The sequence below is a fragment of the Tursiops truncatus genome, chromosome X (genome assembly GCF_011762595.2).
Source record: "Tursiops truncatus isolate mTurTru1 chromosome X, mTurTru1.mat.Y, whole genome shotgun sequence".
Lineage (NCBI taxonomy): Eukaryota > Metazoa > Chordata > Mammalia > Artiodactyla > Delphinidae > Tursiops > Tursiops truncatus.
The window spans coordinates 93,193,881-93,211,393 of record NC_047055.1 but is presented as its reverse complement, the minus strand read 5'-3'; the positions used below and the strand labels follow the sequence as shown (position 1 = coordinate 93,211,393).

The 17,513-nt window shown below is 37.5% G+C and overlaps 1 protein-coding gene and 1 long non-coding RNA gene across 6 annotated transcripts in view; one reads left to right on the top strand and one right to left on the bottom strand.

Annotated features, from left to right (window-relative positions):
- Window positions 1-11,546, top strand: part of USP9X (ubiquitin specific peptidase 9 X-linked) — a 126,754-nt gene extending 115,208 nt beyond the window's left edge. For 2 of the 5 annotated variants that reach the window (XM_033849994.2, XM_033849995.2), the window contains exons 40-45: window positions 298-518; window positions 748-836; window positions 4,722-4,878; window positions 5,151-5,411; window positions 5,730-5,825; window positions 7,573-7,945. In XM_033849994.2, the coding sequence (XP_033705885.1) occupies window positions 298-518; window positions 748-836; window positions 4,722-4,878; window positions 5,151-5,411; window positions 5,730-5,825; window positions 7,573-7,710 (962 nt within the window). In that variant the 3' untranslated portion in view covers window positions 7,711-7,945. Of the gene's footprint in view, window positions 1-297; window positions 519-747; window positions 837-4,721; window positions 4,879-5,150; window positions 5,412-5,729; window positions 5,826-7,572 lie in introns of all 5 variants that reach the window. The other 3 variants (XM_004312589.4, XM_019943513.3, XM_033849996.2) reach the window with 2 other exon arrangements.
- Window positions 11,547-14,253: 2,707 nt separating this feature from the next.
- LOC141277595 (uncharacterized) lies at window positions 14,254-17,148 on the bottom strand. The gene is made up of 3 exons (XR_012329225.1): window positions 17,025-17,148; window positions 16,384-16,516; window positions 14,254-14,430 (listed from the first exon to the last, which is right to left on the bottom strand). It is a non-coding gene; the product is annotated as an uncharacterized lncRNA (long non-coding RNA).
- Window positions 17,149-17,513: the final 365 nt, after the last annotated feature.

The following is a 17,513-nucleotide window of genomic DNA, read 5'->3' as shown; positions in this document are numbered from 1 at the left end:
GGAATCTTTCTGTCTACTTGCTACTGAGGTTGGTACCTTGTTTATGAAGTAGTTTTAAGAATTAACTTTTATATAAAGAAAACGCCAGTGTTGGCATTTCAATTTTATATTTTATCATCTTGATATATGTGATCATTATAATGCTTAATATTACTTTATTTGTTGTACTCAGAAAACTTGATTTAAAATATTATTTTCATAAAATAAAAAATTCATAAGCTATTTTCTGTGGTGAAAGCTGAGTATTATTGTAGAGAAGCCGATTAGTTTTTCATTGATGACAAATCTGTATTCTAGGTAATCCTCCTCTTCCCAATCCTTTTGGTGATCCTAATTTATCACAACCTATAATGCCAATTCAGCAGAATGTGGCAGACATTTTATTTGTGAGGACAAGTTATGTGAAGAAAATCATTGAGGACTGCAGTAACTCAGAGGAAACCGTCAAATTGCTTCGTTTTTGCTGCTGGGAGAATCCTCAGTTCTCATCTACTGTCCTCAGTGAACTTCTCTGGCAGGTTAAAGGAAAATATACATTCATATGTCTCTATAATTTGATTTGTTATTCCTTTATTTTATATTTTTATTTTTTTAATAGTTTTTTTAATATAATTGACTTTACAATTATATTAGTTTTAGGTGTGCAACATAGTGATTTGATATTTTTATACATTACACATTACAAAAGGATCACCACTGTTGCTGCTTTAAAATAAGTTCTTCACCATGTCTTACCTGTTTTTAAAGGTTGCATATTCCTATACTTATGAACTCCGGCCCTATTTGGATCTGCTTTTGCAAATCTTACTGATTGAGGACTCCTGGCAGACTCACAGGTAGATACCCTTTTTTGTTCCTTGCCCAGCTTTTAGAGTAACTGAAATTACCAGTCGGCACATATTTTTTTTTTTTACCTCTTGAATATCTAATAAATGTATCTTAAACAAAACATAAGACAAGAATGAATAAAAAGGTCCCCCCTTCCTCACAGTTTTATTTCATTTTTTACTTTTTGCTCTCATTGCCCAAGCTGCATACTTAATATACTAACCTTTTTCTTTCAATTGTTGTTGTGTTTTATGTTTGGGGGGATTTTTTTGTAAATGTTTCAATTTCATTAATGATGCTCTAGGGTTATTTTAGGATTAGATTATGTTAGTTTTAGAATTACATGAGATAACATTTGGTTATCTAAATATAGTACCTTCAGTAAGTACTGTCAGTTCCCGTTATTCATGGTAGTTACGGTCTGAAAGTCACTGTGAACACTGAATGAGCAAATACTAAATCATTGCTCCTGGGGGAAAAACAGGGTTAGGTTCTTGCCAGGCTCTGGTTACTTTTTTTTTTTTTTTTTATGGTACGCGGGCTCCGGATGTGCAGGCTCAGCGGCCATGGCTCACGGGCCCCGCCGCTCCGCGGCATGTGGGATCCTCCCGGACTGGGGCACGAACCCGCGTCCCCCGCATCGGCAGGCGGACCCTCAACCACTGCGCCACCAGGGAAGCCCTGGTTACTTTTTTTTTTTCGACCAATCAATACATAACCTTTTTTTAATGTGTGTTTCTGTTTAAAGACACCTTATTTAATATATATTGCTGACTTATTAACGTTGAATTCACAATAAATCGGGTCTGAACAAAGCTTATCTGACACATATTTTCTCTGCAAAGCACATCACAGCCTTCTTGGGCTTAGAGAACATTAGACAGCACTTCAGCACTACACTTTTTTTTTTTTTTTTTTTTTTTTTTTTTTTTTTTTTTTTTTTGGTGGTACACGGGCCTCTCACCGCTGCGGCCCCTCCCGCTGCGGAGCACAGGCTCCGGACACGCAGGCTCAGTGGCCACGGCCCACGGGCCCAGCTGCTCCACAGCATACGGGATCCTCCCAGACCGGGGCACGAACCCGCGTCCCCCGCATTGGCAGGCGGACCCTCAACCACTGTGCCACCAGGGAAGCCCAGCACTAAACATTTGAGGCCCTTTCTAAACAGTGAGATCAACACAAAGCACAAAAATGTGAAAAGCTGTCACTGAAATAGATGGGAAAAAGGATACTTGTTTACAGTATGAGCTAAAACAAGGCCGAATATCACTTTGTTCCACTTCAGATGGGAACGTGTGTTGGGCAACTCAGATGTTTTTGCTACTCTGCATGTGACTGCAATTGCAAAGAGTTGATTTTTACCATTACAGATAAAGTTTAGCAAGTAGGCAAAACTGCAGATATGGAATCCGTGAATAAATGAGCATGAACCATAACTAGTTTTTCAGTATACGTACGTGAGGTTTAGGAGTTAGCAATTTTTTATTTACTTTTAATTTTATTATTTAATTTTTAAATTTTATTTTTAATATTTATTAATTTAGGACTAAGGTTATCCAACTTAGCTGTCCCTTAAGCTTCCTCCAGAATTCCTCTTTTTACGTAAAAGCTTAATACATTATCCTTAATCCCAAGAGCAATACAGATGATGATGAACTGTGGAATTAGTTGGCAACTTTGCCAGATTTTATAACTTCCCTCCCTACATGGACAATAGTGTAAGAGTTTATGTTGGGAAACAATTGACAATCTATATAACAGACTGCCTCCTGTCTGTCAGTGTAATAATTAAAACAGAAACCTGGGACTTCCCTGGCAGTCCAGTGGTTCCATTACAGGGGACAAGGGTTCAGTCCTTGGTCGGGGAACTAAGATCCCACATGCTGCACAGCATGGCCACACAAAAAATAAATGAATAAATACATTCATACATACACACCTACAAGTTTTATAACAACAAAATGCTTAAAGAGAAATTAAAATCTTGAGTCTTAGTGGGGATTGCAAATGCCAGAATTCATGAAATAATATTTTCAAATTATTCACCAGAATTACCATCATAGATTTCCAACAGTTGAATTAATATTGTAAAAATAGCATTAAACCAGAAATCAATTTTCATTAAACACAAAATTTAGTAGTTCTAAAACTATAGCTGCTTATTTTGCATACTACCAGTATTCTTCTCAATATGATCAAAGGATCTGAAACTTAAGAGTTGGTTGAAATGGAATCTAACTTTTCATTATTTTCTTTTGAAAATATTGTAAGCATTTATAGCTTTAAGCCAATTAGCCACATCTTAGTTCTCTTGTTTCATTAGAGCAAGTAATAATGCTAAAGGCATGTGTGCCGGATTAAACATGGGAATTTGACTTTTGTGTAATGATAAGATTGTTGTTATGAGTCCCTGGCACCAAGCTTGAAAATAATTTTCTCATAGTGGGCTTTTTAGGTCATTTAGTAAGCAGTGTATATTTATGGAGCATCTCCCGTGGGCCTGGCACCGTTAAGCATTGGGGAACAAGGGAGGGAAAGGTAATATTGATAAAAACGGCATTTGAAAGCAGTTGATTCATTATCACTTGACAAAACTGAAGGTAAAAACAGAATATACACTGCAGTGTTTCAGATTAAATAGCAGGAAGCCTGTACATGGTTGATTGTGTGGTCTGAAATGATTAAACTTTGCAAAATTACAAAGTCATGATTTCCAAACAAAACAGATTTTATAAATGCATGTAATACAAAAAAACAAAACAAACTTGAATTTTGATTTGGAATGTTCTATTAAGTAAAATATAAGGTATACAAAAGGTTTTTCAGGTATTGTTTCTTTATTGAGGTAAAATTCACTTAACATAAAATTCACTATTTTAACCATTTTAAAGCATACAATTCAGTGGCTTTTAGTACATTCACAGTGTTGTGCAACCATTACCACTGTCTTATTCCAGAACATTTTCATCACTCCAAAAGGAAAATCCAAACCCAATTAAGCAGTCACTCCCTAGTCCTCCCATCCCCCAGCCCCTGACAACCACTAATCTGCTTTCTATCTCTATGAATTTGTCAGTGCATAGGCAAAATATCCAGGACTTGCCTGGACATCTCATATGAACGAAATCATACAATGTGTTCTTTTGTATCTGGCTTCTTTCACTTGGCATAATGTTTTCACATTCATCCATGTTAGAGTACATATCTGTACTTCATTGCTTTTTATGGCTGAATAATATTCCATTGTATGGGTACATTACATTTTGTATATTCGTTCATCTGTTGGTAGATATTTGGGTTGTTTCCACCTTTTGGCTGCTGTGAATAACATTCATGTACAAGTTTTGTATTTCTTTTTAAACACCTGTTTTCAATTCTCTTGGATATATAGCTTAGAGTAGAATTGCAGGCAGGTGAATTTTTAAATATTTTTTGAAAAATTGTAAAATATTCATAACAAAATTTACCATTTTAACCATTTTTAAGTGTACAATTTGGTGGAATTAAGTACATTCACAATATTGTGTTAACCATCACCACTATCCATCTCCAGAACTTTCATCATCCCAAACTGAAACTCTGTACCCATTATTCTTGCTTTCTCTGATTTTTGTCTATTCTCTAAATACCTCGTATAACTGGAATCATATGATATTTGTCATTTTGGATTGGTAATAAGTTGGTACTAGGCGGCCATATGACCTTGGGTTGCAAGCCTTTTAACCTCTCTGTTTTTCTTATCTGTGTTCAAGGGTTTAAGAAGAGGACTTACTGTCTAGCATTAGATTACATAACTACATCAAAGACATTTATTGAATGGCACATAGTAGGCACTCAGTAATGTTAGCTGCTATTTGATTTTAGAAGTTTTTATTTATCTGGTTCTCTTTCAGAATTCATAATGCACTTAAAGGAATCCCAGATGACCGAGATGGGCTCTTTGACACAATCCAGCGCTCTAAGAATCACTATCAAAAAAGAGCATACCAGTGTATAAAATGTATGGTAGCTCTCTTTAGCAATTGTCCTGTTGCTTACCAGATTCTGCAGGTGAGGGTCTCTCTCCCTTTCTCTCTCTCTCTCTCTCTCTCTCTCTTGCTCTCTCGCTCGCTCGCGCGCTCTCTCTCTCTCTCTCTCTCTCTATATATATATATATGTGTATATATATACACACACACATATAATTTTGTAGAAATCTGAATCAGAATTAAGGATTCTGTTTTAAAAGAAGAGAATTATGAGAATTTGGAGTTGTCGTTTAAAGTTACCTTTGAAAAGCATTCCAAAACCTTTTACATATATAGTTTTATTTTCTTTTGAAGGGCAATGGAGATCTTAAAAGAAAGTGGACCTGGGCAGTGGAATGGCTTGGAGATGAACTTGAAAGACGACCATACACTGGCAATCCTCAATACACTTACAACAATTGGTCTCCTCCGGTGCAAAGCAATGAAACATCAAATGGTTATTTCTTGGAGAGATCACATAGTGCTAGGATGACACTTGCAAAAGCTTGTGAACTCTGTCCAGAGGAGGTAAAAAAAGCCGCCAGTGTGCAGCAGATAGAAATGGAAGAAAGCAAAGTAATTCTTCACTTTATAGGCCAGTGTTTATGTATTAATGATAATGGTAAAAAAAAATTATGTTGAAGTTTGTTTATATGTGGTCTTAATGAGGGAGCCTTCTTTTAGAGAAATATTTGTGAAATTGCCTGAATCTAGTATTTCTAAGAGAATCCAAATCAGGTTCCTTTCAGTTACTTTGTTTATCTGTAGTAAAAGAAAAGTTGTTAGTGGGTCAGTTTTTTAGATTTTAAAGATTTTATTTCAAATAGAAAAAAAAAATAAAACTAAACTTGAATTTGGCTACATAATTCTTTATCTTTAAATATTTAAAATCAGGAGCCAGATGACCAAGATGCCCCAGATGAGCATGAGTCGCCTCCACCTGAAGATGCCCCATTATACCCCCATTCACCTGGATCTCAGTATCAGCAGGTATATTGGGCTTGGTTCGTGTTTTTATTCCCTAGAACCAATCTTTATGCTTTATTTAAAGGATGGCTAAGTGGTTTTTTTTTGGTTTTTTTTGCGGTACGCGGGCCTCTCACTGCTGTGGCCTCTCCCGCCATGGAGCGCAGGCTCAGCGGCCACGGCTCATGGGCCCAGCCGCTCCGCGGTATGTGGGACCCTCCTGGACCAGGGCACGAACCACTGTGCCACCAGGGAAGCCCAAAGGATGGCTACGTTTTTTGTTGTGACTGTAAAGTAATAGAGGGATCATCTAGACTAGCTTTGGGGGCATGATCAAAAGAGGAATGGTTAGCATGGGGTCACAATGTGGCATGTTTGAGCTTGCCCCTGTGGTGTTTTCCTGGTCAGATATGTGCCCTTCTTGTACTAGTAGATGACGTTTGTAAAACTATGATTATTCACATCAATATAAAATGATAATCAATATTTAGTATAATGGATTAAGACGACATTTCCTGTTAGGCTAAGTGTGCAAGTGGATTTTGAAGGCACTAAGATATGACAGTGAAGGAAGAAGTGTTTGCTTATTACTTAGCATAACCAAGACTTCAATGACAGTAAAAATTGTTGGAAAAAAATCAGGGATTTGACAGATTTCCATGAATTTTTCTGTGAAATCAATAACTAAATAAATTTAGATGAAGAAACGTTCTAAATGAGAGCGTCTCTTTCTAAACCCCAGATGTGACTAATTCAGATCTTTTGAGGCAGTGGTCCTTAAACTTGCACAAGCATGGGAATCCCTGGTGGGCTGTTGCAGCAGAGTGCTAGGCCCCACCCCAGCGTTTCTCATTCACTACATTTCTAACGAGTTCCCAACTGCTGCTGCTGCTGCTGCTGCTGCTGCTGCTGCTGCTGCTGCTGCTGCTGCTGCTGCTGCTGCTGCTGCTGCTGCTGCTACTGGTCTAGGAACCATGCTTTCAGAACCATTATTTAAGCATTCTGTCTTATATTTCAGGGTGGAAATAGAAGCATGCTGACTAGAAATGTTGAATATGACTGGAAAATGCATATTCAACATATTAATTTTCGTAATAGAAATTACAGAAAGTTAAAGCCTATGATCTTCTTGGCTTGACTGGTGGGAACGTACAGAAAAATGAGTTCAGGGGTTTAAAACGTTAAGGACCCAAATCCACAAGGAGAAGAGTTACTTTCCTCGGCCGTGAGAAAACTCATATATTAATCATGCCCGGTTAATCCATTATTTTCAGTGTTGTTTTGTTTTCATTAACATCATCCTGTGTTCAGGGTTGTTGCTCATGCAGACCTCATATGATCATTCAATCAGATTTCTCATATGGGAGTTTCAAGATGCTCAGAAGAGTGAGGATAGAGGTGTTCCAGCTCACAGATCCCTTTTCATGAATATTTTTTACCACGAGCAATAATGGGCTGTGTTATCCCTTATTTGTCAGACTTGAATCTAAATAATTTTTGGCACTTAAAATCACTTTGGCCAAAGAATTAAACAGACCTACACTGCTTTTATTTGGGGCTTTGGGGTTTGAATTTAGGCTACCTTTTCTCTTTCAAACCACTTTTTTTTTTTTTTTTTTCTTTTCCATCATTAGCCCAAGTGTATTTACTCTTTTTAAGTCCTAGGAATAAAAGAAATGTTTACATTTCTACAAACTTCAGCCTGTGATCTTTAAAGTTGAAGTTTAATATATGAAAAGTTTTAACATGCAGATCTCTTCTCCCCTCCCAGAATAACCATGTGCATGGACAGCCGTATACAGGCCCAGCAGCACATCACATGAACAACCCTCAGAGAACTGGCCAACGAGCACAAGAAAATTATGAAGGCAGTGAAGAAGTATCCCCACCTCAGACGAAGGATCAGTGAAATGCACATGATTAACTGGTTCCATCAAGACTGTGCACCCAGGCCTTACAGTCCAACCTTTTTCTGTGTCTGGCTAATATTTAAAACTAGAAAAACTATTCCTAATCAACATGGAGTGGAAAGTTTATTCACTGTCTTACCTGCAGAAATTTGCTGTCAATATATAACCCGCCTGCAGTGGAAAGTGTATAGTGTTTTGTAATAAATGGCCTGATGCTAATGTGTAAATGGCAAAGGTGTATATAGTATATTAATGTTTGACTGTTAATTCTTAAGCAAGAAACTTTTTTCTTGATGAGACTCACAGATCTACAAAACCTACAAAAGTTATTTCCTTGTTATACCCATTGCACTCTGCAACCAGTGTTGCCTGCCTTAACGGCAGTTGGATCAACTCCTTTACAAAAACAAAATAAACCAACAGCAACAAACCAGAGCCCATCCATTTCAACCACACCAATAGTTTCATGTTAATTCTTTGCCACTGGAGTCAGTTTTATTATGAGCAGTGAAAGGCTGGTAACCTTTAAATTATTTGGTTGATGTGGAAAATTTGGTGATGTAACTTTGTTTCTAGATCTTTTTCATTGCCTTTTTATTCTGAGGTTAGGTTAATCACTTTGAAGCTATAGTTACGCTGTAACATGTAGCATGGCTTCACACCAGGTTAGTGTAGCCAGTGAGGAAAAAATTACCATAATGACAGCAGTTGTCCCAGTGTGACAGCTGTATTGCTCAGAGCTTTTCCGTCTTACACCTAGAATATAAAATATAAAACAAGGAGAGAAATGTGATAAACAGGTGGTTTTCAGTTACACATATGTTGCTTACATCTAATGTTTGACAGTTCAACCTCTGGGTGGGATAAGGAAACTTAAGTATCAGTAATGGGAATTTTAAAAGATTTAAAACAAATATGCAAAAATTTGCTATGCCAGGATGCTTGGAGCATAATAGAAGACTGTATTTGGTGTGCTTGTTCTGTTTCTTTGGTAGAGCTTATTAGGAGAACCTTTTAAAACTTTCCTTCTGCTGGATCCCAGTGAAGTGGAAGTCAGAATCCTACAATATTTGGAGTACCACTGCACCAAGATGTCTGGCTGAGCTTCTGCTCAGTCACAGTTTTACTTGAAAGCAAGAATTGTCCTAGCTCCTTTTCCATTATTCCAAAAATTTTAACATTTGAAGCAGGGTCTAATTAAAAAGGAAACTGGTTAGTTAATATAATTGAGGTATAATTTCAGAATAAGCATTTAATTAAAGATAAGGAACTCATCAGTTAATAGAGCATTGGTAACTTGAATGTGTGTAATTTTTTGGAACCTGTCTAAAAACCAAATACCCCTGCAAACAGATACAGTCCACCCTATTCTATTTAAATATTTTGCTGTTTTATTTTATAGAAATTATTTTGCTGAATTCACAAATAGAATTTGATTTAAGAATAACTTTTTGTCCTGTGGTGTGTTTTGGTTTTTTGGTTAATTTTTTGTCTTTTTTTGTTTGTTTTTTAAGGACTGCATATTAAAAATAATTCTGTGCATAGCATGCCTAGGCATGACACTGAATTCAGGAGTTCAGTCACATTGAATTTTTGTGCACAGAAAGATTTGACCTTTGGCCCTTTACTAAAAGACTTAGAGAAAAACAGGATTGTTGACACTGTAAAAGTTTCCTAACATAATCAATCTTGTACTTTTTGTATGTTTTTTATATACATGTATATTTAATGAGCACAAGCTTGGTTGTATTTTTTACAATTCAGTTAATAGGCAAATGTTTTGTCAAAAAGGCTATAGTTGGAATTGAACAAAGCAGAAACAAAATTGAGAATTGTGTTATTTTGTGATTAAAAGGGGCAGGTATTTAAGATAAAGCTTTGGATATCTTATTTGCAGTACTCTGTAGTCAATCTGTGCTTCTAGGTTTTCTGTAATATTAGGAAATTTTGACACCGGATAGATCCTGTTTTTACCTTAAGTATATTACATCTGAGTTTGTTAAGTGTGAGCCAGAGTCATACACACTGTGTGCAGTTCCAGTTGGTAATTTTAATTTAGAAGTTCCTCAATTCCAAGCCTCCTTAACAATGAGCAGAATAGGCTAAATTTATTTGGACAAGTTGCTATCATTAAATATTACCATCTAACCATCTGAGATGATTTTTGTGTTTCCTGGTCCTTAACAAAAGTATGTAATATACTTAATTTTAAAATGAATGACTTCCTAGACATGAAAAACCTGACATTTTAAAAGGCTGTGAATTTTTCTCCTTGGAGGGAGATCCCACTTTCCGTTGCTTTGAATTTACAAGTCCCCTAGTGCCAGGTGAGGGCTTGTGAATCCTTTCCCCCTCCATTTGAGGAAGAATGGTCTGTGTTGTGACCAGGATCTAGGAGAGGTGAATGGAGAGTGTTATTTTTGTTTGTTTGTGCAAATTATTTTCTATATTTAACTCTTAAGCAAGCATTAATGTATAACTGAAAATTTTAAGATGCATGTTATTGTAAGAGCAACATAGTGGTGGATTTTGAGGTCTTTTTCTGAACATAAATGGCACATTTTAAACTTCCAAGTCTTCAAAGTGCCTAAAGATTATTTAATTCTCCCTCAGCTGATTTCTTGAGCCATATATATATTTCCTACTTTACATGTTTGTTGCGGAATCACTAGTCTTCCTTTCAAAGAAGTACCCCCGGAATTCTAAACGGCATGATTACTTTATAGAAGACAGTAGAATCTGTTAAAAAGACTGAAGATATTTTCATTGTTAATCTGTGTGAACAAGGGCTTTGCCCTATTGGATCTAAGTATTTCAGTGCACAACTTGGTAAGAACCATATTGCTGCTGTTTCTAAGCCCTCCACCAACCAAATTTTCATGTTCAGCATTGTAGAGGCAGAAATAAGAACATAATCATATTTGGGGTTTTTGTCTTGGTTCATTTTTCTCTCAATGATAATTTCCCAACCTTGTCTCTTTTAGCTGTTATATGTACAAATTTAGAATTAAAATGTTTTATATTTTTTTCATGATTAACTTTTATTAGTGAATGATAACAACTTAAGTATTTAATCCTAGTAGTGGGTTAAAAAGATGAGGAGCCTTTTTTATTTGAATTACATTTGTAAATGAAAGCAAGTCTGTGAATACTCAGATGACTACTCCAAAATAGTTCCTTTCCGTTTTTTCTTAGTATTTTTCCAGCTTATGTTTTCCCGTGAACTCTTACTTTGCTGAATTTTGTGGTTACTTTGGTGGATATATCCTGCCTTATTTAGAATTATAACTGGATTTTTCTTTTAATTGCCTTTTCATAAGTGCCCAATTTTGGTCTCTAGTTTGAAGGTACTACATACTGCCGAGAAAGTAAAACACCCCTCCCCTCCCCCCAGTTCTTGTGTTACTGAGAAAAACCATTCAGTACTGGTTTCCTAGCAGGGCTCAACCAAAACTGGTCCTGCGCCTATGTGAGTGTTTAGTGTTTGAAAATAAGGTTTTGGGTGTGGTAAATCACTACAGAAGTGCTAAATGTATTAAGAACTTGCTGCCGATTGTATTTACGATTATTTTAGATTATTTTACATTTGCAGAAATGTAGCCCTTTTCCTCCGAATTTATAGGTGTAAGAAAAAAAGGGGGGAAAGGTGCACCATGTTTTAAACTTGCAAATGAGTGAAAATTTTTTTTCATTTTGAAATCCAGATTCCCAAGAGGAAATTTCACCACCCAGATCACATACTTCTCAGCCTTTTACAAGCCAACAGACTGACTGAAGATTGTCCACAGTTCCTAAGATTTAGCACATATACAAAAATAAAACTTTATAAATTAAATTTCGGTTTCCCCTTTTATTTATTAAAATAAGATTTCTAAACGGAAAGTAGAGGTGTAATCGATTTAAAGGGAACTTTAAAGGGGAAATGTTTACAAGTAGAGGAATTCAGCCCTTATTTTCTATATTCACATCTAAGCCTTTCAGAAATGGGATTGTGATATAATTGCTGGCTTAACTGTTCATTCTAAGACCAAGATTTGTCAAACACTTTGGTGTTTCAAAGTTCATTTAAATCAGAAATAAAGCAGGTCACGTATTTGACGGGAGTGATAGAAGTGAAAATTCATTTAATTCTCTAGCAAATTCCATCTGCTCTGCTTTTGGGTATCTGAAAAGTAATTATTTGTTGCCATGTTCCAAAGAAATATGACTTCCATAGAAACCTGTTGGTGCTTCCCTACAGCTGGGTTACTGCAAGGATTACTGCTAAAGAAAAAGACATAATCTCATTTTCCTCAAACTCTTATTATTTTTTTAAGAACCAGGAGATTAATAAACTAGTGTTCTGCAGTTGGAAAACTCCAGTTGGATTAAACTGTTTGAATTTTAAGTATTTTTAGCCACATGAACACAACAATGAAAATATGGCCACTAATATTTTGAACTGCTTCCTTGTAATCTGATAATTTACAGGTAGGTAGAAAATTGACAGTTTTTATACCTCAAAGTTTAAAGTTGGGGTTATATCAAAGGTTTTAATAATTTTCTTAGGTTGTAAAGTCTCAAGGGAAATGTTCTTAAACCACGCTAAAACTTTCCTCCACAAAACAAATTACAGACCCATACAAAAATCAGTTAATTGTTTTAAAGACATTCCACTGAGATTACACAGCTCAAGAGTAAAATGGAAATGCTTTTAGTTGTCATCTGAAAACAAGGTCGTCTTGTTGGGCTCCATCAACATTTACTTAGAGATAGTAGCGGGGGCCACCCTGCAAGATAGGAGTTATTCATTTTCTATTTCTCTTCAACTGTATAGATGTAAAAATATTCAAAACGGATGCTTTGGACAGGAAAGTTTTTCCATGAGTCCTGCAGAGGGATTCACCTGCGTGAGGATTCGAAATGTATTCTTAGAGTTCCCATTTAATTCTTCTCCACCCATTAAAACACTGGGTGCACCTTCTTTGGAATTCAGAAGTAAAGATACTTTGGAGTCTTAAATCTGGTGCTTTAGGTGAGACCGGGGAGAAGGAAGTATTCCTATCGTGAAGGTTCGGAATGTCTTTCCCTTCTGACTTACTTAAGAACCGCGTGCACCACAACTGTCACCAAGGAAGAGTGTCTGCGGGATGCCAAGGCAATAGGTCAATGCCTAGGGCTCAGTGTGTGTTGAGGAAGAGCCCTCCGTAATCCTTTTTCCAAAGGTCTCTACGTTTAGGATGTGTCCCTGAAGGGGATGTAAATTAACTGTGTTCAGGGTGAACAGGGAAACAGCTTTTTCAAGCTTGTGTGTTTAAAATCAGATCTAAATGGTGACTGCTTAAAGTTGGTGAGTACCTTCCCTTACTGGAAATATTAATCAGTAGTAGTAGTAGTTAGTTCTTTCAGCCATCTACTTTCAGAATGTCTTAAGCATTTAGTATAAATCCTTTCTCAGCAAAATGGGCCTTATGCAGATTCCCGTAAGGCTGTGTTAACCATATCTTCCTTAGAAAGTCTGACTAGGTCAAAGGCTAAGACGGTGAATTTACTAAAGAGACTTAAAAGCTTAAGTTACTAAGTCAGTTTTAAATACCAAGCTCTTAGGTTGTAGGTAGCCTTTTGTATTGCCCCAAGGTTGGGATTTTTAATTAAAAACCAAAAATTCAGATTTGCAGTAAAATATGAACAGATTTACCTTTCTAATTTACTGAAGCTTGGTCTACTTAACTGTCACTAGTAATATCGGTGCTTAGATAAACTGGATGTTGAGTTTTTGTTTAGCACTTACCCACACAGCGTTAGACACTTGAGATGATAGGCTTCTTACACTGAGGTTAGGAGATACTCCATTCTTACAGGGAAAAGAAGCCAACAAACTGTTTTGGAAGGAGTGCAGGCTAGAGTAGAATGTAGTGAGTGCTGGAAAAACCTTACACTCATGATAATAAACGAGAAATGGCTACAGGATGTCCCTCTCATTGTGTTTTTGTCTTTAGAAAAGCATGATGCCAAGTAACCAAGAGCAGCAGTTATATTTTCAGGTGCTTTTCAGCAGTGATAACTTACCAATATGCAATTCACATTTAAGTCTTTTTTTTTTTTGGTTTTGTTTGAAAGGAAATGTTTTTATTTTATTAAAATTATTTAATGATAAAGGCTTAGTGTTTCTTTAGTATTGTTTACAGAATCAGCCTTAATTTACAACTTTAAAAAAATGACTATGCTTTTTAACATTTTTTTTTTTTTTTTTTTTTTTTTGCGGTACACGGGCCTCTAACTGCTGTGGCCTCTCCCATTGCGGAGCACAGGCTCCGGATGCGCAGGCGCAGCGGCCATGGCTCACGGGCCCAGCCCCTCCGCGGCATGTGGGATCTTCCCGGACCGGGGCACGAACCCATGTCCCCTGCATCGGCAGGCGGACTCTCAGCCACTGCGCCACCAGTGAAGCTCTCCTGTACTTTAATTTATTCTCTACATTAACTGTAGGTAGACCTTTGCCATGCATTTAGTGTGAGCTCCCATTGAGGAACAGCTTTAGTTAAGAATTTGATGTGGGGTTACAACTTTGAGAACTGAAATATGCCTTTTACTTTTTCTTAGCTCTGATTTGAAAATAAGTACACTTTGAAAAGCTATACTCACACATTTCTGGTAGCTCAGATGAGGGGTTTCTTGTAGCCAATTCTTGGAATGAGAAGAAAAGATGCTAACGTTCTCTTCAAAAAAAACGTAGGTCCCTGGGGAAAAGAAAATGGCAACTCATATTTCCAAGTGACAGCAGGATGTATCCTGACCCAGCACCGCTCCCTGCCATGTCCTCGGCAGCTCTAAAGTATGGATGTCATGGGCCCCAGTGGGTGACTTCAGTCCAACACCAAACAGAAGAGGTAGCCTGTGAGCTGTGTTCTTGCCCAGTCAAATGGCAATGCCTAGAACTAATAAAGCAGTCTTTGCATATGGTTTTTAAGTTGGATCTCAACTATGAATTTTTCCTCCATTAAAAAATAAAAAGCTTGTTTATTCATATTAAACCCAACCATGGTAATTTTGATTAAAGATGTACCTCCTTATAACCCTTTCTGGAATGGTCTGAATTCAAACTCCACATGGGTAGCCTCAGACCAGGGATTTTTCTCATTTGCATTTCACTCTGGTCTTTGTTAAAATGAGTTTCCATCATGGGCTTCCCTGGTGGCACAGTGGTTGAGAATCTGCCTGCCAATTCAGGGGACACGGGTTCGAGCCCTGGTCTGGGAAGATCCCACATGCCGCGGAGCAACTAGGCCCGTGAGCCACAAGTAATGAGCCTGCGCGTCTGGAGCTTATGCTCCACAACAAGAGAGGCCGCGACGGTGAGAGGCCCGCGCACCGCGATGAAGAGTGGCCCCCACTTGCCGCAACTAGAGAAAGCCCACGCACAGAAATGAAGACCCAACACAGCCATAAATAAATAAAATTTTGTTTAAAAAAATGCGTTTTCATCAGAAGTTAATTTTACTGTAACAGTCATTCCGAAATAGTACTTAGCAAACATGTTTTGGGCCCCGAAGAAATGAATGTAGCCAATTAAGGAGGTGAGGGCAGTTATCAGAACGAACAGAGCACAAGCTCTGCGTGTCAAGCACACTTCTCTCTCAGACACAAACTCTTTCGATAATGCCTTAAATTGCATTGTCTCAGTTGCTCTCTTGATATGGGGGATTCAGTCCCAACTGCATCTCTGGAAAGCTCTGGTCTCTGTCACTAAGTGCACAGTCTTTAACCCTGTGTAAAGTCATTTGTGTTCGGTCCAGAAAAATGCTAGGGTCAGCATGTCCTTGCTGGGGGTTTTCAGATGTATTTGTGTCTTTTATAAGAAAAGCCAGTTTTCTTTACAGACAATGCAACCTCCATGTTTTAAGAAAGGCAACCAGTCAAATCTTTCAGCTTCAAATTAAAATCGAAAAAGTGTAAGTTTAGGATTTCTGTAAATAAAATCTTACGTTGAACTTGGTTACCTGGATAGGTTCGATACGGCCCAAAATAGTTTGTATTGTTGGCTTTTTAGTTGCTTGTTCGTATTTACTTTTTAATATCTTATTCAGATTTTGAACATAAACACATTCAAGGAATATTATTTTGTCCAACTTTGTCTACTTTTCTTTGTATTTGTTTGTATTAATTTTCCGTGAAAATGATTAAGGAATTTCCCTGGTGGTCCAGTGGTTAAAACTCCACGCTTCCACTGCAGGGGGTATAAGGTTTGATCCCTGATTGGGGAACTAAGATCCCACATGCCGCGTGGTGCAGTACAAAAAAGAAAGAAAGAAAGAAAAGATTGAACTCTTTGCTATTCCAGTGCTCCCATAGACTTGAACTTGCTTTCCTTTTTCTAATGTTATAAAATCAAGGAACCAGCAAGGGCTGCAGTGGCCCTTAAGAAAGGCCTGGAGCCAGCCAAAAAGAGCAGAGACACCTCACATGAGTACAGCTGGTCACTAGGTCTCCGGCTCTGCTCTTATAATAAGCCTTTCCATATCAGTAAATCTATAAACAAGTCAGAGGATAAGAGAATTTTACATTGAGAAGAGAGGAATCTTCTCAATTTTTGCTATTTACTGAAATGTACGTATGACATTGTTGGACATGTGACAGGTATCCCAGGAACATGGCTGTAGGACACTGGAACGTGACAGGGGTCCCACGAGTACCTGATGATTCCTACTGAGTTGGGCAAAGAATCTGCCCAGCCTGAAGCGGGCCAGCCTCACCGGCACACTCGTCCCGAACACAGTCCTGATAGCTGGGGCCGAAGGGCCCTTCCAACCTGGAAGTTCTTCTCACCTGTTAGAGAATCAATCTTAAATTTTAAAAGAAGGAGAAAAATACAGCCTAGTCTTAGCTGTCATGATGGAAGCAAACCATAACCTATGCTTGCTAAAGGGAGAAGATTATGGGGGGTATATGTATACGTCTAGCTGATTCACTTTGTTATAAAGCAGTAACTAACACACCATTATAAAGCAATTATACTCCAATAAAGATGTTAATTTAAAAAAATGCTTGCTAGAAAGCAATAGGTGGTCATAGAATTGTCCTGGTTTTGATTTATTAGGTTTAGGTACCTGCTACCAAGCTGCTGTCAAATAACAAAGAGAACTATTTAATTTCACTTCCTTATTTTGTTTGCTTACCATCTCATGGAGGATGGGGGTAATGGCAAAATAATTGTAGTAATAAGAAGAAGAAGAAGTAAGTGAGGGACTTCACGTGTGCCACTGGGGCATCAGTGCCAAGGAGTGACTGTGCACATGTAAATGTAAGTATGCATATGTGGACTTAAACTCATTACCTTCAAAACAATCATTCTGAGTGAATGTGGGGGAATTCCCTTGTGGTCCAGGGGTTAGGACTCTGTGCTTCTACTGCAGGCCTGGGTTTGATTCCTGGTCAGGGAACTAAGATCCCACAAGCTGTGCAGCCAAAAAATAAATAAATAAAATTAATAAAATAAAAATTTTAAATTGAGTGAACATTGGAAAAGAAACTTACGGCTAAAAACGAGGACAATCAAAAGAAATCTTGTGTACAATTCGATAATATCCAATCCTACCATGAAAAAGATGCTATTGTCGAGTTGAACTGGCCTAAACCTGGCAGAATTAAAGCTACAGACCGAAAAGGAAATTCCGTTTATATTGAAAGGCCATTTACAGATTGTGTTGTAATCTAAGCTATTAAAGTTTAAAACTTGGGCTTCCCTGGTGGCGCAGTGGTTGAGAATCTGCCTGCTAATGCAGGGGACACGGGTTCGAGCCCTGGTCTGGGAGGATCCCACATG